This window comes from Chelonoidis abingdonii, chromosome 6 (assembly GCF_003597395.2).
Source record: "Chelonoidis abingdonii isolate Lonesome George chromosome 6, CheloAbing_2.0, whole genome shotgun sequence".
Classification (NCBI taxonomy): Eukaryota; Metazoa; Chordata; order Testudines; family Testudinidae; genus Chelonoidis; species Chelonoidis abingdonii.
The window spans coordinates 32,165,344-32,190,788 of NC_133774.1; the positions used below are offsets into that span (position 1 = coordinate 32,165,344).

At 41.1% G+C, this 25,445-nt stretch overlaps 1 protein-coding gene across 1 annotated transcript; it reads left to right on the forward strand.

Moving 5' to 3' along the window:
* Window positions 1–228: 228 nt before the first annotated feature.
* On the forward strand, window positions 229–13,071 carry MRPS30 (mitochondrial ribosomal protein S30). Its single transcript, XM_032805287.1, has 5 exons — window positions 229–793; window positions 1,041–1,186; window positions 7,758–7,863; window positions 8,772–8,948; window positions 12,581–13,071. The coding sequence occupies exons 1-5, from the start codon at window positions 247–249 to the stop codon at window positions 12,847–12,849; spliced, it is 1,245 nt and encodes a 414-aa protein (XP_032661178.1). The 5' UTR covers window positions 229–246; the 3' UTR covers window positions 12,850–13,071.
* Window positions 13,072–25,445: the final 12,374 nt, after the last annotated feature.

A 25,445-nucleotide genomic window follows, 5' to 3' on the forward strand; every position in this document is an offset into this window, starting at 1 on the left:
GGCGGGGCTTGCTTCTTCGGGACCGCTTTCTTGAAAAGGAACCCTCCCTCTTTGACTGTTTCCTTGAGCGTCGGACAAATGAAATGCTTTGATTCAATGACTGGCTCCGCCCTCTTTTTCACGCGAAGCCCGGTTTTTCAGAGGAACGTTCGGATTGGTACATTGTAGTATCCACGTGACCAATAGTAGCCAATTACTGGTGTACACTCTCCTGTCCGTCCCGAGTCTCCCGCCCCCAGTGACAAGATGGCGGCTCACAGGGGGTGGCGGTTGGTGCGGCAGGGCTGCCGGTTGCTGCACACTGAGCTCTCCGCGGCCCCTCAGCCTCCGTCTCCGCTCTACCCGCCTGTGGTCGCCTCCCACACGGCCAAGAGCAAGTCGGCCAAGCGCCGCCGGCTGGAGTATTTCTACCAGCAAGTGCACGAGGCGCCCTCCATCGCGGAGAAGCTGCGGCTCTACGGCCGGCTGCAGCGGCTCAAGTACGTGGTTTACCCGCAGACCTTCTCCCTGAACGCGGACCGCTGGTACCAGAGCTTCACCAAGACCGTCTTCGTGCCGGGGCTGCCCCCCGCGGGAGCGGAGCCGGCGAGCCCCGGGGCCCCGGATCTGAGCGAGTTGCGTTCCCTGGCCTGCGACGCGCTCCTGCAGGAGCATTTCTACCAGCGCAAGCGAGAGCGACCCTTCCTCTACCGAGAGCAGCAGCACGTCCCGGCCCCCTTCCTCACCCAGCTGGTCATCTCCCTCACCACCGCGCTGGGCAGCCGCAACCCGCTGCTCGCAACCTCCTGCTTAGGTGGGGTGGGAGGTCGCGTGAAGGGGGGTTACTGGGGATTAGAGGGGAGCGGGTGCTGGGACTGGGTGGGAAGCTAGGCCATAAAGTAGAAGAAGAGATTATGCTGAAGTTTGTGAAATGCCCCTGGGTCATTGTGGGTAATGGTTACATCACTGACTGTTTTTTTTATTTTGTTTTTGGGCTGAGGGCTGATGTCCTTTTGCATGTTTTCACCAAGAATACACTGGTGAAACACGTTTCATTTCAGATTTAAAACCAGAGGTTAACTTCTATTGGGAGCGCGGTGAGACTGTTGTTTGTCGAGGCTATCGAACTGGTAGAATCGATCCAGTGAGATTTCAGATAGACGACAAACCACATATCCAGATCCGCGTGCCAAGACAGCTTCCAGAGGTATGAATGTTTTTAATACTTCTAAAAGTGAATATCAGCTGGCACTGTATTACAGTAGCATTTAGTATGTAGCATGTGTAACAGTAGCTTCACTGTGCTAGGCAGGATACAAACACCCAGTAAGAGAGTCTCTGCTCTGAACAGTTCACAACATAAATATAGTCTGACTAAAAATCATTGCTTGCTTTTGTTTGGTTTTAAATCCAACCAGTCATATCCCAGGGAAAAACTTTTGTAGAAAAACTTAAGTACAGTGAAACCTTTATAGAGAAAAATTATCTTATTTCATGATTTTAGTTACTGTTAAAACTGTAAAACTGAGTGTTAGGCCACAAAATGGCAGATGAAATTCAGTGTTCATAAATGCAAAGTAATCCACATTGGAAAACATAATCCTAACTATATGTACAATATGATGGGGTCTAAATTAACCGTTAACACTCAAGAAAAAGGTCATGGATGTTTTTCTGAAAACATCGCCTCTGTGCTGGGGCAGTCGAAAAAGCTAACAGTGTTGAGAACTGTTAGCAAAGGGATAAATATTAATAAGACCAAAAATATCCATAATACCACGTATAAATCCATAGCATGTCCACACCTTGAATACAGTGTGCGGTTCTGCTTGCACTATCTGAAAAAAGTTTAATTTAGAGTTGGAAAAAGTACAGAGAAGGGCAAGAAAAATGAAGGAATATGGAACATATGAGAAGAAGTTCAGAAGACTGGGACTATTCAGCTTAGAAAATAGATAGTTACGGGAGATATGATAGAGTTCTATAAAACCATAAATGCTGTGGAAAAAAAAGAATAAGGAAGTGTTATTTACCCTTCAGATAACACAAAGACCCAAGAGTCACCCAATTAAATTAATAGGCAATAGGCTTAAAAGAAATATAAGGAAGTACTACTTCACACAATGCACAATCAACCTGTGGAATTCATTGCCACAGAATGTTATAAAGGCCAAAAGTTTAACTGGGTTCAAAAAATAATTAGATAAGTTCATGGAGGGTAGGTCTATCAATGGCTGTAGCCAAAATGATCAGGGATACGACCTCATGCTCTGAGTGCCTCATAACCTCTGGGACTGGATTTGAGAAATTGCCCGATTCTGTTCTTTCCCTCTGAGGTTTCTGGCACTGGCTATTATCAGACCAATGGTCTGACCGAGTTTGATCATTCTTACATTGTTGTTTGAGTTACACAGTGTATTATGCACTGTCCAAAGGTAGGTAGATATTCACAAAATGGTATCGTGTTAGTCTGTATCAGCAAAAACAACAAGGAGTCATTGTGGCACCTTAGAGACTAACAAATTTATTTGGGTATAAGCTTTCATGGGGTATAACCCACTTCATCAGATGCATGGAGTTATAGCCCACGAAAGCTTATGCCCAATAAATTTGTTAGTCTCCAAGGTGCCACAAGGACTCATCGTTTTTATTTTCATACATATTACAAATAAAATGGAAAATCAGATGTCCAGTACCTTTGTTCTCTAACTGCACAGATGAGATGGGAGCCATTTTTAAATGGGAAAGAAGGGTGAGAGGGAGAGGAGATTTTGGGCAATAAAAAGATATTTAAAAAAAAAAAATGCTTATAAGGAGTAATGCGTGTATACAGTTACCTGAGCTCTCTTCCCCTTCATAATCGGGCCCATCTGCACTTGCCTGGTGGGAGTGTCTTGACTCCAGAAGATTGTCAAATAGCTCCTGGGTCACTGCAAGGTTTACATTTTCCTCCAGTCCTCTCTCCCTTTTGCACTGAATGGATCTTTGCGTCAGGCCCCGGCAAAGTGTTCAGTCATGTGTGGCGTGCTGTTGGAGTCCAGGCCAAGTATGACAGGTATACGAGAGGTCCCAGATTTGCCGTTGGCCTCCCTTACCTTCTGACATGCCTGCTGAAATTTCTTCACTTTCATGTGGTATTGCTGCTCATACCTGTCAGGCCCCAATTTCAGCACCCCTCTTGCCCAAGCAATCTGTACACAGATGTCTGTGTCTACATTCAATTAAAAACCCGTGGCTGGCCCGTGCTAGCTGACTCAGGCTAAGGGCCTGTTTAATTGCGGTGTTGACTTTAAGGGTAAGGGTCAAGCTGCAGCCTGTGCTCTGGGACCCTCCAGCCCAAGCCTGAACATCTACACTGCAATTAAACAGCCCCTTAGCACAAGCCTGGGTGAGCTAAATCACAGGTTTTTAAGTCACAGGTCATTATAGACATACCCTAAATTTCTTTGGCTGTTCCTTAGCTGGGCTTGCACAGTCTCTTCTCCCCAGAGGCTGAGGCGGTCCATGACACTTTTCCTACTTCAGACAGGAGTACATCTAGTATCTCTGTATGCTTAGAGCCAGCATGGTTGGATGCTCACAACAGTGGGCCAGTAAGGGTTCTCACCGTAGTGGGCAATCAAGAAAAGGCATTTCAAAAATAAGTTGCAGATTTTAAAGGGTGGGAACAGGCTTCTGGTGTCTGACTCCGGGCAGTGGAGTTCAGAATTGTGACTGGAGAAGTCACTGGTGTGAGAACAAGGGCAAATTGTGAGACAGTTGCCGGTCGACTGTTAAGGTCGACATAGGTAATGTCTACACTTGAACTGCGTTTACAGATATAGGTCGACCGGCTCAGCTTCGTTTGGGGAGAGAGGCATTGCATTACTGTAATGGGGTATTTACATCTGCAGGAGACAAATTTATGTGTAGTTTTGCACTTGTCTATATCAAAAAAAGTCAACCTAACTTTGTAGTGTTGAACAAGCCATAGGTTATAGAAAGCCATAATATAGAAGAATCACTGGTGTTAGCATATAGCTTACCAAACTTTTTAAACCTGAGCTGCATCTTCAAGAAAATGAAACCGATTGTACGCCCCTAACCTTTCCATGGTAGCAGGGCAACATAGGGGAAACATGCACATCTTCCTTTTGTGCCCCTGCCAGCTAGTCCTGTGTGCTTCTTCAGGGTGCTTGTGCTTTGCACTTTGACCATTTTAATGTTTCTGTTAATTTGATTGTGCACTTTGCCATGGTTGAGACTGCTAGATAGGATTAAACTGAGTGACACTAAACCTGACAATCAGAGTTTTTAGTGTCAGAAAGATGATAAACTTGGTGCCCTTACAGGTGGGTGATGTAGCTTTGTACATTCTTTAAAATGCATTTTCTTTGACTGTGTTGGTTTTAACAAGCTTTCATTTAAAGGCTTTCTTCTAAATCGTGAGGTAAGGTAATTGCAAATAGCAGGTAGACAGAGTGATTTCTAGTTAAATACAGAATAAACGTCCAATAATTAAATAACAGCACATACAGTACTGTAGATGTGTGTGATTTATCTTTATACTGGGTTTTCATCTATTTTCAGAGAAGTTTTAGGAAACTTTAAAAAAATAAATAAATAGCACATTGCTTAACCTCTGTTCTACTTCTGTGAGGCATTCAGCAATGCTGTATACAAAACACATTGTGCTGGATAAAACTTTCTTAGAATTTACTACTAGGGAAAGATTCTCTTGTTCATCCTACCCCCTCTCTGACCCCCCCCCAAAAAAAAAAAAAAAAAAAGGAAAAAAGAGTAGGGGGAAATCAAGATATAATCATTCAATCAGAAACTTGAGTTTGGAAAAAATAAATCTAGTTTGTGTTTTAGAGTAAACTTAAGTGTGGGGGAAGGAAGTGTGTGTGTAAGTAAATCAGTATACTGAGGCTACCACCTGTTGGAGGAAGTCTCACTAGCAATCATATGGTCACTGCTAAATTCAGTGGCATGACTGTAAGTTTCTTAGGCCTGGTCTACACTACGTGTTTAAACCGATTTAACGCTGTACCTGTCCACACTTCGAGGCCCTTTACATCAATATAAAGGGCTCTTTAAATCAGTTTCTGTACTCCTTCCCAACGAGAGAAGTAGCGCTAAAATTGGTATTACTATATCGGATTAGGGTTAGTGTGGCCACAGATCGACTGTATTGGCCTCCGGGCAGTATCCCACAGTGCTCCACTGTGACCGCTCTGTACAGCAATCTGTACAGCAGTGGCCAGGTAAAGAGGAAGAGCCTCGTGAAATTTTGATTTTCATTTCCTGTTTGCCCAGTGTGGAGCTCTGATCAGCATGGGTGGCAATGCAGTCCCAAGTCCAAAAAGAGCTCCAGCATGGACCGTACGGGAGATACTGGATCTGATCGCTGTATGGGAGACAAATCTGTTCATCAAAGCTCTGTTACAGAACATGAATGCCAAAGTGTTTGAAAAAAAAATCTCCAGGCTACACAGTGCTGTGTGACAAGGTAACGGGAAGCCAGAGGACTCAAATGGACGCTCAGGGAGGAGGAGGGAGAGAGAGGGTACTGAGGACTCCAGCTATCCACAGTCCACAGCAGTTCCGAAAAGTATTTGCATTCTTGGCTGAGCTCCCAATGCCTGTAGGGTCAAACACATTGTCCGCGCTGGTTCAGGGAATAGCTCATCGATTTACTCCCTCCTCCCTGCCCGTGAAAGAAAAGGAAATAAATAGTTTCTTGACTTCTTTCAATATCACCATATGTCTACTGAATGCTGCTGGTAGACACGATGCTGCAGCAGTGAAGACAGTATCCGGCTCCTCTCCCCTCACCGGTGGCAGACGGTGCATATGACCGATATCCTCGTACCATCAGCCCGTGAGTGCTCCTGGCTGGCCTGAGGTGAGGCTGGCCGGGGGCGCCTGGGTTAAAAATAGGAATGACTCCTGGTCATTCCAGTAGATGGTACAGAAACGGCGGTAACCATCTTCATCATAGCAACTGGGGGCTGAGTCCATCAGCCCCTTCCTTTCCTGTGTAAAGAAAAGATTCTGTACTGCCTGGACTATCATAGCAGCAGCATGCTGGGGCTCCTCTCCCCGCACGCTTAATGTTCTGCCTGGACTGTCCATAGCCCTGGAGACTGCCTCCCCTCATTTTATCTCACTAACAGTCTCTGTTTCTTAATTCCTGCATTCTTTATAACTTCATGACACAAATGGGGGGACACCTGCCACGGTAGCCCAGGAAGGTTGGGGAGGAGGAAGCAACGGTGGGGTTGTTGCAGGGGCACCCGTAATGGCATGTAGCTCATCATTTCTGCAGGATCTGACACAGAGCAGCTGTGCTCTCTGATGCACTGGTTCTGTAGTACACTCGCCCCATATTCTAGGCAGGACTGACTCTATTTTTAGAAACCAGAAAGGAGAGATTGACTCAGGGAGTCATTCCCAGTTTTGCTTTTGTGCCCCCGGCCGACCTCAGTCGGGTCACCCATGATAGCAGCAGACAGTACAGAGGAACAGATAACCATCATTTCATTGCCAATTTACGCCGGCAGCAGACAGTACAGAACGACTGATAACCGTCTCTATCATGCAAAAGCAAATGAATGCTGCTGTGTAGCACTGGAGTATCGCCTCTGTCCACGGCATCCAATACACATATGGTGACTAAAAAAAAACAAAAAAGCAAACAAACAAAAAAAACTGAACGGGCTCCATGGTTGCCGTGCTATGGCGTCTGCCAGGGAAAAAGGGTGCGAAATGATTGTTTACCGTTGCTTTCCCGGAGGAAGGAATGAGTGACGACATTTACCCAGAACCACCTGCGACAATGATTTTTGCCCCATCAGCCACTGAGCTCTCAACCCAGAATTCTAAGGGGTGGGGGAGACTGCGGGAACTATGGGATAGCTACGGAATAGCTACCCACGGTGCAACGCTCTGGAAATCGATGCTAGCCTCGGACCATGGACGCATACCACCGAATTAATGTGCTTAGTGTGGCCGCGTGCACTCGATTTTATACAATCTGTTTTATAAAACCGGTTTATGTAAAATCAGAATAATCCCGTAGTGTAGACGTACCCTTAGTTCCGTGTTTTATTTAGACTTTTCTATAACTTGGCAAACAAAACATACACCAAGATTTTTAAAAATGACTATTGACTTTTTTGCTTGGGTGCTCAACTTTTGAATCCTTTCAGAGGATGCATTCTTGGCATTCTTGAAATTGGGCTACTCAAAGCATTTTGAATTGGGCACCCAAAATGATTGGCTAGTTGCTTTTGAAAAAACGGAATTGCAAAATACTCTAAGCATGTTGTATTGAATGTGAGGATAAAGGTCCGCCACAAAATGCTGTTAATTAAGCTTTGGTGTTCTTTTTGGTCCCGTTCTCTTTCTCTCTCCCCCTCCCCTGCCATGCAAAATGTGGGAAAATGCCATCTTCTACCAGTGGGAAAGTGGTGCTAACCAACAATTGTCCAGGCCGTGCCACTTGAGTCCTTCCTGTTCTACACAACATATTTCTTTTGCTGCAAGAGATTCACGCTCTTTTCAAGAAACATACTATCTTTTGGTTTCTCTCTCGAAACAGGATCAAAGTTTTATTCAAGACCATAAAATGGATGTTGAACTTGATGAGAATTCTTTAGGTGTTCAGATGGCTGTTCATACAAATCTTCCTTAAGAATCAAAATATTGTTATCAATATACTATGTAATAATACTGAGATCAAAAACATTCTATGACTTGCTGAACTGATTTTCTTTCTCTCTCGTTCCTTCAAGTTTGTACCATTAGATTATTCAGTCCCTGGAGAAGTTCCTGTTGTTAATCACAAACCAGACAAACTTCCACTGTTCAAAAGACAGTACGATAACAAGATATTTATAGGTAAGATTTCCTAGTGATAGGAATATAGTACTGTGTAGAAGTACTAAAAGAATTGTACAGGTTTTTTTTGTTGTTTTTTGTTTTTTTTTGAAAATGGCTTATTGCAGGAGCCAATTTCAAAATCTCTCTAATGGCATTTATAACTGCGGTGCTATACTTTGCTGAACATTAATTAAAAAAATAAGACTGTGTATAGTCAGTAAAACACTTAAAATTGTGATAAAGTGACGCACATTTGATGCTGAAATGACTCCTTCTGAAATATGAAGTCTTGATCTGAAAATATTTTATTCAGTATGCAGAATGTTTTCTGAATGGGTTATTGGACCTCATAAGGATTTTGTTCTTTGCTTTTCTTTTGCTAACAGGGCGGCTCAGATAGCTTTACTAATAAAGAGGCAGTTGCTTCTGTATAATAAACCAGATACCTGAAGAGTCAGGGCCAAGCCCACCATTATTCTCCTACAGCTCAGAAAAATATGCTTCTTACCACTTTTGCTACAGGAAGATCAGATACCTGTCAGCTTTAAAAGGAGCCTTCTGGTCTTTTTAAACAACATGCAGTCAATGAAGGGGAAAGAGGCAAAACCCCTTTAATTTCAGTGGGAGCAAGATTGGACCAGAACTAGCAAATTAACAAGTTTAATTTCAGTGTCTTTTCTCCAATTATAGTGAGCAAGTGAGTTCATAAGGAGACTTAATCTTTTGAACTAGAGGAAGCCAAAGAAATATTAATGTCAAAATTTCAAACCAAGCTGACTTTTTTAAAATAACGTGTTAATTTGATGAGCAGAAGTCTAAATAATAGAGATGACAGAAATATTATTTTTTCCTTAACCTCTGATGCTACCTATAACATTTGATTTTTTTAAAGTGGCTTTTAACTTTTCTCCTTTTTGTGAACTCAGGATCAAAAGTGGCAGATCCATGCAGCTATGGTCATACGCAATTTCATTTGATTCCTGATAAACTGAAAAGGGAGCGATTATTAAAAGCAAGCCTTGCTGATCAAATTGAAGTAACTTATCGAGCTAATGGTATTGCAAGTCTCTTTGCTTGGACTGCAGCACAAGCTATGTATCAAGGTGAGGCAAAACTTATAGCTTGATTGGTAGCCATTTATAGATGTAAGACAAACTTTTCTCCCTTTCCTTTTATCTTCCATTTGTGTGTGTTATGTGGTTTTCTTTCTGTGTAGAACATGTTTTAATTTCATTATTGAAACATAAATGAGCCAATTAAACTATGTATATGGGGGCGTGTCAAGCTGAGATTAGTTTGGATTTTTTAAATAAAATCATAGAAAAACAGAACAATAAAGAAAAAATGCCATGTTGGATCTCAGTCCTCTGACTTCCTTAATTTCTGTTTAATCCTGTCTTGATCAAGAGAGTTAAAAGGAGTAATATACATCAAACCAAATATTTACAGATCAGTAGTTGGCATTATAAAATGTCTAAAGTATTAAATCTTATGTTTTGAGATAAATAGTGTTCTAGAGTAATTAAAATGGCAATAGCAAATAAGAACCAACTTGCTTAATCGTGTCAACCAGCTCATGGTTTTAAAGTAGATAGTTCCTCTGACTTGAACCAAAGGCTTTTAAAGGCCTTGGTCTTAAACGGGCAAGGTGGTGCCCTGGGACTGAGTGATGCTCTGTTACCTTCCTTCCCCATATAGAATATCAGGGTTGGAAGGGACCTCAGGAGGTCATTTAGTCTAACCCCCTACTCAAGGCAGGACCAATCCCCAGACAAATTTTTGCCCCAGATCCCTGAATGGCCCTCTCAAGGATTGAACTCTCAACCCTGGGTTTAGCAGGCCAATATTCAAACCACTCAGCTAGCCCTCCTCCGTATGCAAAGCCCAAATAGAGAGAGCATCTATTGTTTTTCTCATTTTCGTTGCTGCCAAGCCAAGTTGTACTGTTATGGAATCTAAAGTTGTGACCACTTATAAGAAAAATCCAGATATTTCTATCCTCATTGGTCCCTGCCATGCTATATCATCTGTGAAACTGAAGTCAATAAAATGACTGTAAGAGTATTAGGGAGAGGTGTCATATGGGAAATAGGTACTTCATCTTTGGTTTAATTAAACCAAGTACTGATGCAGAGTTAATACTATTTTAAAAAAAAAAAAAAAAAAAAAAAAGGCAGCCTAGTAGTTATGAAATGTATCCGAGTTACTCTTTAAATAGAGGGCCTTTCCCTTTGCTAATCTATCATGCTTCTAAAGAAAAAAAACTTTGTTTAATGCATAATAGGTTAGAACTGAAGAGTAAATATGGTGTGATCAGTCTGACTTTTAAAAGTGCTTGAAATTACAAAGCTGCCTCAACCAGATCAGGGGTTCTCAAACTGTGCGTCAGGACCCCACAGTGGGTCATGATCCCATTTTAATGGGGTTACCAGGGCTGGCTTAAACTTGCTGAGGTGGAAGCCCAAGCCTGATGGGTGGTAGGGATCAGGTTACAGGCCCCCTGCATGGGGCTGAAGCCTTTGGGCTTTGAATTTAACCCCCTGGCTACCCCCTCACCACCACCACCTGGGGTAGCAGGGCTCAGGTGGGCTCAGGCTTCAATCCCCTCTCCTGGGGTCATACAGTAATTTTTGTTGTCAGAAGGGGGTCATGGTGCAATGAAGTTTGAGAACCCCTGACCTAGATAAACTCACTTTGGAAAACCTGACATTTCAAATGCTTAATTTTCATATTTCTTTGGGTACCTGTATATATCTTTTAAAGCTAAAACTAGCTGAGTTTTTCCCATAATTTAATCAACCTGCTTTTGCAGTTTACCTTTTGGCACCAGTCTATCCTATATTAGTATTGGTGAACAACTCCAGTCTTGCTATCTGAATCAGCAAAAATTATGAAATACATAGAATATTAAATGGCACTTATTAATCTGGTAATTGTATGTGTAAAATCATATTTTAACCTAAAAATATAGTCTATACACTAGAATTTTTTGGCTGTGGTATATGATAGTAAGCAGCTGAAATCAGTATTCCAAAAAAATGAGGTGTTACAGTGGAATTTTGGCAGTTAAATTCTACTCCATGTTGGGTGCATATAGATCAAATTTCTCTTACACAAATCTTCATGGAAGGTGGAATTTGATTATAAGCCAGTTTACTATGCAATAAGGTGAACTGTTTTTGAAAACAGCCTCATGAGCTTGTATTGTACATTATAATGAAACACAAAAGATGAACAGTTGCTATGGGGATCAAGCTAATGGTTTTATCCTGAACTAGTAAACATTACAGGCACACGAAATCTAATGTTCTTGCTCTAGCACTTGGCCTTTCAGATATGTCTTGTGCTAAATTCTAACAGTTTATATCTAAAGAAATAATGCCAAATGTACTTGCATAATATCAGAGACTAGAGATTTTTTTTATCCAAGACACATTACAAAAAGTAGACCCACATATTGATCATTAGTATTGCACTACTTGTATCTGATCAAAATAATAAAAAAACTAATTGTTGAGAAATAGAGATACTGTGTATATTTGAGCAAACGTTCATATTCACAATCTGTACAATTCTAATTCCATAAAGAATTTATAAATATTAAATGAGACCTCAGTTGGAAAGAAGACATGGTTCAAGAGAACTTAATTCACTTAGCTATAGATGCTGTTAGCTTATAGCTAGCTTCTGGTAGTGGAAGCAATTTCTAAAGTAATGACACCATGTTTAGGTAATGCAAATCCCCTAATTAATACATCTGTATAAAACAGTAAGAAGATGGTTTTGCATCAAATTGTGTATGTGTAATAGTATATGCTAATCACATGTGATCCCAACTTATCTTTTTTTTGTGGTGTACCTGTAACATTGAAATTGATGGTCTCATCTTTACAAGTCACTAGAATCTTAGTGACATTGTAGTGACATTGATATATAAGACTAACATTTGTTTTCATTCTCTGACTCTACTGGGTTATTTTATAATTTTAGTAGTGAGCATTGCTTAAGGAAGCATATGTATTCAATATTTGTGCTGCAAGTACAGTTCTCTGCATATGCTATTGTGCATGCACAACAACATGATATAGTATAAAAGGAGAACCATTTTGTTTGTCCCAATAAAAGATTTAGCTTGTGTCTCTAACCATTTTATTTAGCATTCAACAATAATGGTGAATTAAACTTGAATTAACAGAACATATTCTTGAATTGTAATGAAAAAGTGCATTCCCTTATTGACAAAGTCACTTCACCAAAAGAGGATTTATGGAAAATTCAGTTATCCTCTAAATAGAAGGTGCTGGGCTGTCAAAGGTCTGATTCCCTCCCCCCAGAAATAGTGTCTGCAGGACATACCAAATGTATGGTGCTGTATATTGTATCTAATTTTAAACATGCAGTTTTGTGCAAGATGGGTAACCTTTGCGGGCAGACTCGGTTCCATGAAAATCTATGTGCATTGAAAAGGTTAGTTTTGTGTTCAGATTTGTGAGCATATACATTAGCATAATTTTGAAAGTGGTCCTTAAGGTATATGACACACAACTTTTCTTGGGGGTGGGTGAGGTGAGGATGTCGTTAGATTATTATGTAAAATGTTATGACTAAACAATCTAAAACTATCTTGTTCCTTGAGAATAAGCAGTTTAGGTTTGTAAATGTCTGTATTTCAAGCCCCTGTGTAATATGAATATTACTTATGCCTTGTGTAACTAGGGTGTAATTTCATTTACAGGATTCTGGTGTGAGGCAGATGTGACCCGTCCCTTTGTATCGCAGGCTGTGATCACTGATGGAAAATACTTTGCTTTCTTTTGTTATCAGCTGAATACCTTAGCACTAACTGTACAAGCTGATCAAAATAATCCTCGGAAGAATATCTGTTGGGGAACAGAAAGTAAGCCCTTATATGAAGCTGTGGAAGGCAATAACGTAAAAGGTTTTAATGATGAAATTCTGCTTCAGTTAGTTCAGTTTCTGCTAAACAGGCCAGAGCAATTGTAAATTAGGCTACCAAAGGCTTGTTTAAATGCCTGGGCTTCACATCACATTTCATTTGACTTCTGATGGAATGGTTCTTCATGTTTATTCAAGGGTGTGTGTGTGAGAGAGAGAGAGAGACTGTAAACAAGAAAATGTATTCTGTGATTTCTTGTGGGGCTTATTCTCACACACTCACCAAAATATGTGGTGCTGTACCTTGAAAATAAACATCGACTAACTTAATGTCTTTTGTATACTTGTGTTTGAAGTAAGGTACCTTGATTTTTTTAAATAGAGCCCAAAAAATGACCTGGATTCTGTTTCAACAAACTGAGATTTCCTTATGCAAACTTGATGGGCAGTAGAACAGTGTTGTCCACGTAGACTGTAAACTCCTTGGAAGAGGCAGTCGCAACACAATTGAAGTACTTACAAAACTTGATAGTGGTTTTTGCACAAGTTTTCTGATAACACGCTGTAACGTCATCTTGTAAAATCTTTTCTAATGCTAAAGCATTGTTTTAGCTATGACTTCAGGGGCGGAGTTGGGAGTTTAGTAAGCGGGTAGGTTTCTTTTCAAGTAATTGATTTATCCTCAAATAATTTACATAAGACTACATAAATTCTGGTGAACATCTTATTGTTAAGTACTTCCTATTTACAGAGTTGAGTCCACAGGTTTCATAGTTTCCCAGGCCAGAATGGACCATTGTGATCCTGTAATCTGACCTCCGGTATAAGACCAGCCATAGAACTTCCCCAATTAATTCCTAGAGCAGGGATCGGCAACCTTTTGGCATATGGCCCATCAGGAAAAGCCGCTAGCAGGTTGGGACAGTTTGTTTACCTGCAGCGTCTGCAGGTTCTGCCAGTCACAGCTCCCACTGTCCGCAGTTCGCCCTTCCAGGCCAATGGGGGCTGCGGGAAGCAGCATGGGCCGAGGCATGCCAAAGATTGCCAATCACTGTCCTAGAGCATATCTTTTAGAAAAACATCCAATCTTAATTTTACAATTGTCAGTGATGGAGAATCCACCACAGCCCTTGTAATTGTCTGTCTTTTTCCTTTATGCCACTTTTACTGGTGAGGGTTGTGGCGGCAGCATGGAGAGGTAGGAAGAACCAGACCTCCCTTTCCTCCGCAACAGATTCCAGCTTCTTTTGGGGGATTCCCCAGCATTCCCAGGCCAGCCTCAGGATCTCCTCCCAGTAGGATGTGCCCAGTAGAGTTCCAAAGGAAACCTCCCTGGGGACATCCTTATCAGGTGCCAGAACCACCTCAGCTGGCTCCTCTCAATCCAGAGCAGTCATGGCTCTACTTCCAGGCTCTCCTAAATAGCTGAACTCCTCTGTCTTTACAACTGGCATTTCATAAGGAATTAAGAAAAACTGACAGACAGTAGGTGGCACTGTTTACCATTCTGTTGCAGAAGAAGAAATGAAATTGTCTTTGCCTTATATTTTTTCACTGATTTCCAAAGCTGAGACATCATAAATATGCACAATAGTCTCCAGTACATTAGATCACTTACTAAAGTTAAAATAACTTAACTGTAGAATGGCATTAATCTTTCTTTTTTGTACTGTCTAGTCCATAGTATTTAAGAGTGAAATACACTGACAATGAAGGAAATCTCTAGTATTGTTGAAAGTGGGAATATATGACTGCTAAATGTTTAAATCTAGAACATCACAAACTGCTAGATTCCTGTTCTTTAGCTCCATTCAGCAGAAACATTTGATGCTACTACTTTAAATCTCATGGGGACCAACTTTATTTCTTTTACATCTTATTCTGCAGGGTTTGGTGTCTGACAGAATTTTAAAAAAAATCAATTCAAGGGAGTCATAAGGGAGTGAAACTTACAAAGTTGGTTGTTTTTAGCTTTCTATTAATTTTAACCTGTGCCTGTAGGCAAGGAATATGAGGGAGGTAAGGAAGAATTCAGAATTAAATCATATTTTTTGGGTAATAGGGGAAACTATTTGTCTTTCTCCTTTATAATCCCAACTGCTGAACTATTTTGCTTTATTTAAAAAAAAAAAAAAAAAAAAATTTTAACAACCCTCAAGCAGATACCAAGTTTGGGAAATATCAGCTGTTCTGGTCTCTACATTCTGAGACTGAAAATAGGGGACCTGTTCTGGAAACCTTTTTGCAGCCTTCTCTAAATTCCATGCAAGAATGCTGGAGTCTGAAGACTATGTACCCTTCCCTTTATGCCGACATAGAACTAGATACAGTCTAGTCCAAAACTACTGACATGTAAGTAACTCTCCATCTTCCTCCATTCAAGAACAGGCAGTGTTGATGTTTAATATCGGCGCGGCTCTTGTCTAGGTACTTGCAATTCTTTTTAGTTTATCAGTTTTCATTTTTAATCTGCACATATAAATAGGAAAGCTCTAGGGTGAGCTGAAATGTTCTTTGCAAGTTAACATTAGTCTTTGTTGCCCCATTTACCCTTTGAACTTTATTTTATTGGCATAGATCTTATCCTGCCTCATTACTCTCCATCCCTACTGATCTGTGCTGGCTTTTACTTGCCTTATTAAGGGCTAAATTCTGTCTTTTGGGGGCACAACAAGGGTGAAAAGGAGATACTGCCCACTGCCCTTCTGCAAAAGAACTTTTGCTTACATTTCTGCTTATTTTGTATTTATTTCATATTCAATTAACCTATGATCATTAGAGTCTGGATGATTCCTACTGTCAAGGATCAGGAAATTACCTGACCAGTTTTTAAATGTATGGAGTTACTAAACAGCCTGTTCCCTTTTGGAAGAGGGACATGTGGCCTTTCAGTTAAATGAATGTCTCAGCCCTCCCCACTATGCAGTTCCTATCTGTGTGGAGGGATATAGCAGCACAGAGAGACTAAGGTTCCTTACACCCTAACAGTACAACTCCTCTTTGAGCCTTCCTAGCATGTATTTTGCTGCTACCCACCCATTCTTTGGGCTACTGGGAGGGGGAATAGCCAAAAACTGTGGTAATACTAAATGTGCAATCTGAGGAAAAATTCTGCTGCCAGTTCTGCAGGTCTGGAAGGGAATGATGTGCTATGGATGACCAGCCCCAGCCTTTCCCCCTCTCCATTTTGCTTCCCATCTGCCAAAAGCCCTGCAGAACCCCTTGTAGTTAATGCAGCAGAGCTTCCACAGGATCAGAAATGGAGCTGGTGCCCATTAAGCCTTTTGTTCCTCTTTGTGTCCCAACACTCAGCTCGCTTTATACATTAATGCATGGGAATACAGTAGAACCTCAGAGTTACAAACTGACCAGTTAACCACACACCTCACTTGGAATCGGAAGTACACATTCAGGCAGCAGCAAAGACACCCCTTCCTTCCCCCTCCGCCACAAGAAAAAATAAAAAATCAAATACAGTACAGTACTGTGTTTAAACATAAACTACTAAAAGAAAGAGAGCAGAATTTTTCTTCTGCATAGTAAATTTTCAAAGCTCTAGTAAGTCGATGTTCAGTTATTGTTCTTTCAGAAGTTTGTTTTGTTCAGAGTTATGAACAACCTCTGTTCCTGAGGTGCTTATAACTTAGAGGTTCTAATGTAGCATGATGTTATATGTACAGTGCCTCCTATTGCATAGGTTCTTCAGCATACCATATATCAAATAAAAACAGCATTACTAGAACGGGACAGCTCAAGTGAGTCAGACCAATCTGCAGATTTGAAGGATTGGGCCCCTAATCTATTTCTAGTCCCACCTTTGTGATAAGTTAAGGGACAGTTATTCAAACAGTATTTGCTACTTATGTTCATTTTCATGTAATGCCACAGTTGGCATTATTGCTCCTGAGACTTAAAAAAAAAAAAAAAAAAAGAAAAAGAAAAAACCCTCTCAAAAAGAATTTTTATTTTATGTTTTCAAAAGCTTGGAAGTCCAGGTTGAGACATTCAGAAGAACAGGAAGTTCTCTGTTTTCCATCAGGCTTTACACAATAAAACACATGCTATTTTGCTTTTCTGTTCCTGTGTCAGGGAAATGGAAAAAGATAGTCAGCAAAAATGCACCTGTACAAGGCTGATAAGTCAGCTATTCACAAAAAATGAACAGAAGCAAAAATCGCCTAGCCCATCCTTCTTTCTCCAAAAAAGTCATTTGAATGTGCAATACGTTCTTTATCCTAATTGAAAATGCATTGAGTAACCTTTAAAAGTTGTTTTGCTCTACAGTATTGTACAAAAGATGCCCTCAGTAACAAACATTCATATTTTTGGTAGTGGTTATACCCGCATGTATCATGTGATGATAATAGCCATGTGGTAAATTGTACCTAGCTTATATTTTTCAGTTCCTCACCTTCCCTTTGACCACCAGTCCAGCTTCCAGGGCTCATTTTCAAATTCTAGCCTCTGAACATCTTCAAACAGCTGCCACTTGTTTAAACCAACCAACCAACCAACCAACCAACCCCTACCCCACCAACTTTCTCCAAGTGTAGAACTTTCTCTCAAAAATTTACACTGGCCTGAGATTCAAGACAGGCATACTTAAACCTGCATCAGTGACAAATTTAATGTCTGATTCAGTTTTATGTAGACTTTCAACATTCCTAGGCAGGGTTGGCCCTAGACCAAATGGTGCCCCAGGCAAGGAGTGTCTTTGGCACCCCCCTGCCCCTCCATTTGTTATAATTTTGAATACCTTATTTATTATTGCATTTATAGCCCATTTCATGACTTTGATGCATGATTTATCCCTGTCTTATAAGATGATAAATTTGTATGCTAGGATCTGTAAATCTATTTATTGATGTGATATATAAGCAAACAAAAAAATGGTTTTCTCTAAGCTTATAGAAACTTTTTAATTTTAGGAATAACTGAAATGTGCTAACATCAAGAAATTGAACTGTGCACGAACATCGAATAGAGTTACAGTAGGTGACAGCCTTAGAATGTTAATCCTAGTCCTTTAGTTCCAAAGGTGGCTTTTCTCTCCTTTGCCCTTGCGAACTGAAGCACAATGTCCAAGAGATCCAAAGACTGGCCAATGGCATTTTCAAGCAATAAAATAACTGATGTCAGTCTCTAGTTGGCCATTGTCGATCCAAGATATGTTTTAATGAGCCTGAGCTTTGAAAAGCTGCAATTACCGCTCACAACCGTGACCGGCGACACGAGCAGTTTCTTCACAGGTATACACACATTAGGAAAAATGTCCTTCAGCTCAGCGTCATGAATGAATTAGCAAACTTGGAGTAGAGAGTGTTTCCTGTGTTGCAAAATATGATGGGTGTTGTCCAATTTGAAATAGAGGTGTTTATCATTGATGTCCAAACATTCTCCAGGCATCAATGTTCGGTGAAGGTCTGTACATGGCCCTCTAGTAATAAGACTTCCGTAACTTAAGGAAGTGGAGCCTGTGCTTATAGGGCAGAAGACTTTGGATTCTATCTCTACTGCTTCCACAAAGTTCTGAGTGGCCATGATGTGTAGTGTAGTGGTCCAAGCTGGCCAAGGATTTGTTACAGTACTGTTGCTCTAAATGTTGATTTACACTTAGATAAAACCAGTCAGGTTTAAAAAAACAAAAAACAGACAACCCACTACCAACACCATTATATCATCTGTCTTTGCCAGTTATGTTTCTTCTTAACTGAGCATCAGTTTAACCATGATTGGGTTCCACAGAAGGAGCCTTCAGTTAAGTGCGTAAAGATCAGACTCTGGTAGTGTTCACTATTTCCAAAGCTATTTCAGAAGTACTGTTAGGTTCTCCTCTACCATTACATCATTGTAAAATGTTTCAGAGTGGTAGCCGTTGTAACAATTTCTCTCCTATTTAGGAGGGAGCTCATTGTAAAGTATCCATGACAGGGCATGCTTGTTACTACAGCACTACATTGGTGCAGCTGCACTGATGCAACTAGGCCACTGTAGCACATCTGGTGAAGATGCGTTATGCTGAAAAGGGAGCGCTCTCCCATTGCATAATTATTCCACTTTGGCAAGAAGCGGAAGTTATGCCGGCGAGAGAGACTCTCTCCCCAACATAGCACTGGCGTGGACAATGCAAAACTTGCGTTACTTGGGGGAGGGGAGGCTTTTTCACACCCCTCAGCGATATACATTATATTGACTTAGGCGGTAGTGTAGACCTGACCTCAGATGCATCTCATGTCTGAAAGTAAACTCAGACTGGATATTGAATGATAATAAATTATTCAAGCCAGGGCCCAGTCAGCAGGAAATGGGGATAGGGGAAGGAAATTGAAACTCTGTTAACGCCTAATGCCAGGCACCCATTAACTTCAAAGCAGGCACAATTCACTTTAATACTTATTCAGGAACAAATCTCAAATTCTTTTCAAGAAAAATAAAATGACATAATTCTAGTGGATTTCAGGTTTGTTTTAGGACTTTACTGAAATTTGGAGTTGAGTAGGCATTCAGTCAAATTGCAGCCAAATTTCTGATATTCATCTGAGTCATTTTTCAAGCCTCTTGTTTGATTTCAAGTAGGTGAACCCAGCTTTTCCCATGATATTTGTGGAGTGGCTGACTGAGCTGTGTTTTTCCAGTCTCTTATGGCAAGGCTCTAGCACAGGTCAAGGGAAGGAGGAAAGGTTATCAAGAGGTTCCTCACTCTTTTGGTGCCTTCTACTGATACCAGATGCTGCTTCTGCCTTTTCTACTTGTGGCCAGTTTGTCCAACAATCTATGTCAGGGGATCTCAAACTCAATTTACCTTAGGGCCAGTGCCAGTCCTCAGATCCTCCCAGTGGCCCAATAATGTCACTAAAGATGGTGTTCAAACCACTTCCAAGCCCGTTTCCCACCCTTTTCTCTCATTCCCTTGGCCTCATGCTGTCCTGGCTAACTCTGCCTGGCAACTAGTGATGCTGCCTCCATAGCTGACTCTGCCCCGCAACTAGTGATCGTATTTCTGTCCCTCTCCCTGAGCCAATGGGAGCTGTGGAGGGGCGGCACCTGCAGCAGACAGCCGGAAGCCTGGCTGCACGGGTCTCTCTACAGGCAACAGCAGGGGTAGGGAACCGGTTGCAGGGAACTGAGCTGCCAGAGGTGAATGACACACTGCTGAGTGCAACTCCTGGGAGGGTCCCAGGAGCAGCAGAATTGAGCAATGTTGGGGGGATGGGTATGTGAAGCTCTCCTGCCCGCTCACCTCCCCCCACCCCAGCTGGCAGCCATGAGGGCTGGATGAAAGAACTTTTTAAAAAGTTTCCATGAGGCACAGTGAGGAGGTTCTCAGGCTGCAGAAGGCCCATGGGCTGGGACTTTGAGACCTCTGATCAGGGCCAGCTTTATGACCCATGGGGCCCAATTAGAATACTCGGCGGCAGGGCATCTGCTCCAGGTTTTCCACGGCACCGAAGGACCCCCCCCCGCCGCCGAAATGCAGCCAAAGATCCCCGGAGCGGGGGCGCAGGGCCCGATTCTGGGGAATCGGGTGAGTCAGCTTAAAGCTGGCCCTACCCCTGATCTATGGAAAATTCACAGTGGTTTGTTTAGATAAGATTCTGATGGTTTCTAGCATTTTTAGTGGTATTCCTCTATTTCGAACAGATTCTGTCTGAAAATGGTAAGGTTGTACAGGTTCAATGGAGGGCCATATTTGGCTCATGTTATGGAAATTTTGTTGCCTAGTACTAAAGTATGGCCACTTCTAGGGTGGGATGTGGCACGTAGCAAACTTTGAACAAAATTTAAAATACTTTGATCTGCTGTATAGCTTGTCTAAAATCAGAAATGTACACATAAGATAGGAAGAGAAAAATAACTTACATTGTAGTTTATTTTGCAGTGCATTTTGCTGTTTATGCTTTCATAGCATCCAAATTCTTTTTATTCCTTTTCATTCACTACTGTTATTGCAAGCTGCTCTTCAAATGCTACCTTTCCAACAGAGACCTGAAACCAGGAGCACCTCTGTGCTCTGCTAGTACCCAAGGTAAGTTAGGAGCAGCCTGAAGGATCCCTGTGGAGGGACGTGAAGACACACTCTTCTTTCCCCATGGTCACAACCCCTGCACAGGCCATAGGGTTGCCAGAGGAGGTAGCATAGGAGCTGCTGTGGTGACTCTGTCACTTGAGAATCCTCATATCATGAGAGATCCTTCAGTGCCAGTTTTGTTTTAGGGTTTCCAGAGCTTTTGACTGCACAGAATTTGGTTGGAACATGTTTGAGCCATATTATCTCATATTTCTACATGTCATCTTATATGACTTCATGATACACCGTATACTACTTACGCCTTATGAACACAGATACGGGCAGAGGTTTTTTTGTCCCACAGCTTTAAGAGGACGGGGAGGAAACATACAATACCGGAAGGCTTGATAAATATAGTTTTAATGTTGACTTTGATTCTTCCTTATTTTATCCAGCTCTTTAAAAAGAAAAAGAAGATACCTTCCAAAGGAAACGAAGACAGATCAATATCAAGACATTGGGTATTGGGTGCAATTTGATAGTCTCTCTTTACTCTTAATGGAGATATAAATATCTGTTTTAAGTAAACCCAAGATAGGCCTGGAACATATGAGTGAGTCATAGGATTTGAGCAGAAAGCATATGCTGAGATTGGGGTAAATAAAATATGTAGGGCTTGGATCTCTGCTGTCTTGCACCTTGTGTAGACATCCAAATGTGTGCAAAATAAGTATAAAATATTACTAACTCAGAATGGTAGCATTGTATATAACACAGGTGCAAATGACTGCAATGGTGAACCAGACCTTCATCTGGAAAAACCCACAAATAAGCCATTACTATTGCATCTTAGTTTCCTGAAATGAAACTGTTGATGTTGCATATGCAGTTAAAACAATAGATTGGATTATTTATCATTGTATTATCTTTCAAATCAGCTCCAAGGCCAAATTCTAAGTGGTGCTGTGCCCCTGACTTCTGATAGGGTAATACGCCAAGCACCTTCTTTGAGTTCTTGAGTGCCCTCAACTTTCATTGACTTCCCCACTGAAGTCAATGGGAGTAGCGGGTGCTCAGCGTCTTTGAAAAGTTCGGATGCCTAAATATAAATGTCAGTGACTAATTTTAGGTATCCTGAGTGCTCTTCTATCCATGATACATATCTATTTGTGTCATATCTGCTCATCTAGGGCTGACAGAATACAGTGTAATGGTACTAGCTTTAAACTTTATTTTCTTTGTTATGGGTTAAATCCTATCATCATCCAGTACTTAGGGTCAGGCCCTTATCCTATCAAAGTTAACAGAAATGTTCCATTGATTTATACGGAACAGGTCCTTAGGCAAAACTCCAGGAGATGTTCTGTACAACTCAATAAGGACAGCAGCATTTGGCACTTAATACTATTAATTACATCCCTGCAATTTCTTCGGAGAAAATAAATGTATTGGAAATACATGGGATTCTGTTGTAGTTTTTGTTTCTGTTAGAAAGGTGTCTTTCTGGGAGCATACCTGGCATACAGTACCAGAGAGATCATTGGTTAACTCAGCCTCTTAAGGCTTGATCTAACTTCAAGTGAAGCCAACTGGCATCTGTCCAATGACATTAGTGGAAATTGGATCATGCCCTTAGGCTGGTGTTTGAAATAGCCATCTTTTCTTCCCCATAGTTTCTTCTTCTCTATTTTCTTCTATGTTTCATTTGAACATGACTGAAAAGGAAAAGATGAATGTGTGTCAATAATGTCATAATAGCATGTAGTTCCAAATTCTTCCCTTGGATGTGAACATACAGTTTCCACTGGAGTCAGGAGGAGTTGAGTACACTTTTCTGAGGGTGCACTTTGGCTGTTCACATTTTAAGTTCTCAGAATAGCAATTACTGGGTTTGTTTGTTTTTTTTGTTTTGTTTTGTTTTGTTTTACAGAATTAAAAGGACAAATACAGCACTCCTTAGTCTTTGTTTGGGTAACTTTCCCAGTAGGGGATTTGCTTTAGTAAGGACTGAAGGATTTGTCCCATAATCACTAGAAAAGAAGCAGCCCTTTAACTTTGTGAACCTATGGAGACGACATCATGCTTTCATTGCATAACATTAAATAGTTTAGAATGCTGAAAGAATACTATAAGATATACTATACAAATGCTTGTGCTGTTCCCTAACAGGAAAGCTTCTGCATCCATCTGCTGTATATTTTCTGAACACTCAGTTATAATTTTTTGTTTTTACAAAAAGGACTAAATCCTGAAAACTGTTACTCATGCAGCTTCAACAGGAAGCCTTGCCTGAGTAAGAACTTGCAAACTCAAGAGTTTGTGCCCTTAGATTACATCTAAAAATATTCTTTTTCAAACAGCTTTAATCCGATTTGTACACTTAAATAAAACGTTTCAGCATCCAACTGGAAAAGATTCACAATTTCCTTTCCAGCTGACCACTGCCATAGGAAACTTAGGAAAAAATGAAAAGCAAAATAAACATTAAAAGAAATTCCAGGCAATGACCTACAGAAGAGTTATTTTCCCTGACTGTTGTGTTTTAAATATATTTTCTTTTATCAGCTTTTTGCCTTTCAATTTCATTTGTTGTCCACTTGTACTATGGGAGTGTACTCCTGTGGTAAACGTTTGTCTCAAATCTGGACTTAGAGTTCAACATCTGAGTGTTTACTGTGAACCTCCCCCAAGCTTATACCCAGCTTGGATCTTATCTCGCTGCCACCAGATAGTATTGAGGCTACTATCAGCCTGGGTTCCCCAAATTCCTTGGGGCGACCCCCCTCTCTGGCCTCCCCAACTTTCCCTGGGAGGACCCCCAAGACCCAGACCCCGGGCTCTCCCATATCTCAAACTGGAAAACCAAGTCTCCCCCTTGTCTCCTCGTGATCTGCTCCCCCGCTTCCCTCCCTGGGTGAGCTGGGCATGCAGACTAACTCCGTGAATGCTAAAACAAGGAGAGGCTATTTACCTCCCCCGAGGTAGGCATTCAAAGCTATTCCAGCTAACACACCAGAGATTCGACCCCTCCCTGTCCGTAGCAGTAACTAGAGAAAACCTCAAACACAAGAGAACAGAGTTGATTCTTTCTCTGGCCCCGGAGCCTTCCTGCCCTGGGAACAATAGGAAATCCCACAGATGTAATGCTTCCCTCCCCTCTCTGTCTTCCCGTGAGGAGACAGATACGTGTACAGAAATATCTATCCCTTTGCAATTCACTAGGAAGAACTCCCACAGTTTTAAAAGAAACTTTATATAAAAGAAAGAAAAACAAAACAATACATTACTGCATTAAGAGATTCAACAGGCTCTTGCTTAAGAAAAGTATGAATAACAGTTCTGATGTAAGAAGCCATTAAAACCAGATCCAGCACAGTACAAACACATATAATTACAACACCAAGCATATAACAGCCTATTGGCCTTGTTGCCTTTTATTCACACTTCGTAGGAGAATGTAGAAGGAATAGGCGTTACAAAAGCATGTTTCCTCCATAGCCGGAGAAACAAAAGACCCAGAGTACACAATTCCCGCCCCTGACTTTTAAAAAATCCAGTTCTCTGATTGGTCCTCTGGTCAGGTGTTTGGTTCCCTTTGTTCACCCTTTACAGGTAAAAGAAAATTAACCCTTACTTTACCTATCTACTTATGACAACTCCCAATTTACATTCTCTGAACCATTCATGCATTATTTGATGGTGCCCTTTCTTGTTTGTCTCCTTCCTCAGTGAAACTAACCTGATCATTTCAGTCTCCTTGTATGAAAGCCTGAAGATCCTTGCTTCTAATAACTGTCACTGCCCATCCATGGGCCCCTTCTGTTTCTGCTATATCTTTTTGGAGACGAGGTGACCAGAACTGAACACTGGGTTCCAAAGAAGGGGTGTACAAATACAACTATAACAACTTTTAAGGTAATCACTGAGCACCTTCAAAAAGAAAAAAAAGAAGGGGCATTTGTAGTGTTATAGCCAGATAACCCAGAGTGAGGAGTGCTGCTGTCATTGAAGCTCAGCCTTCAGTTGTACCACAAGCTAACAGTATTCGGAATATAGGATCACTGCTCATATGGTAACTTCTCTGGGGTAGTTGTAACTATTTTGATATCATCTTCTGTTTGTATCAAATTGTACACATCATCACGTGGTTCCTAGATGTGAACATAGACTGTCTTATTTTTGCATTAAAATTTTTGTTTTGTTGATAGTATTGCTATAAGTTTGCAGATCAGCTGTATCTAAACAACTCTCCAGAGCATGCTGGAGAATGCAGGATATTCTTCTATCTAGATTCTTGTATTGTGCACCCAAGTGATATCCACGTGCCTACTCTCATACTCCAGCTAGGATGTCTGACATTTACAATCCACTGCTAATGAATTTACTCTCTTTTATGTTCTTCTGCATGTTCTTGTGTTATGCAATACGCTAAATTCAGAGCTCCTAATTTATCTCACTCTTATTTTACACACATTTATCACATTCCCTATTTGTCTCCTCTCTAAATTAAATTGTATATGGAAACCTGAATACACATTAGTGGCATTTGTGTTCAAAACACAGGAGATAGAAGTATTTTCTACATATCAGGTCACCTTAACCTTCCAAGACTGCTTCAGTAAGCAGAGAATAAAGTAGTGATATACAGGTATGTGTATATACTTTCTTTCTTGACAGCATTTTCTGCAGAATTACA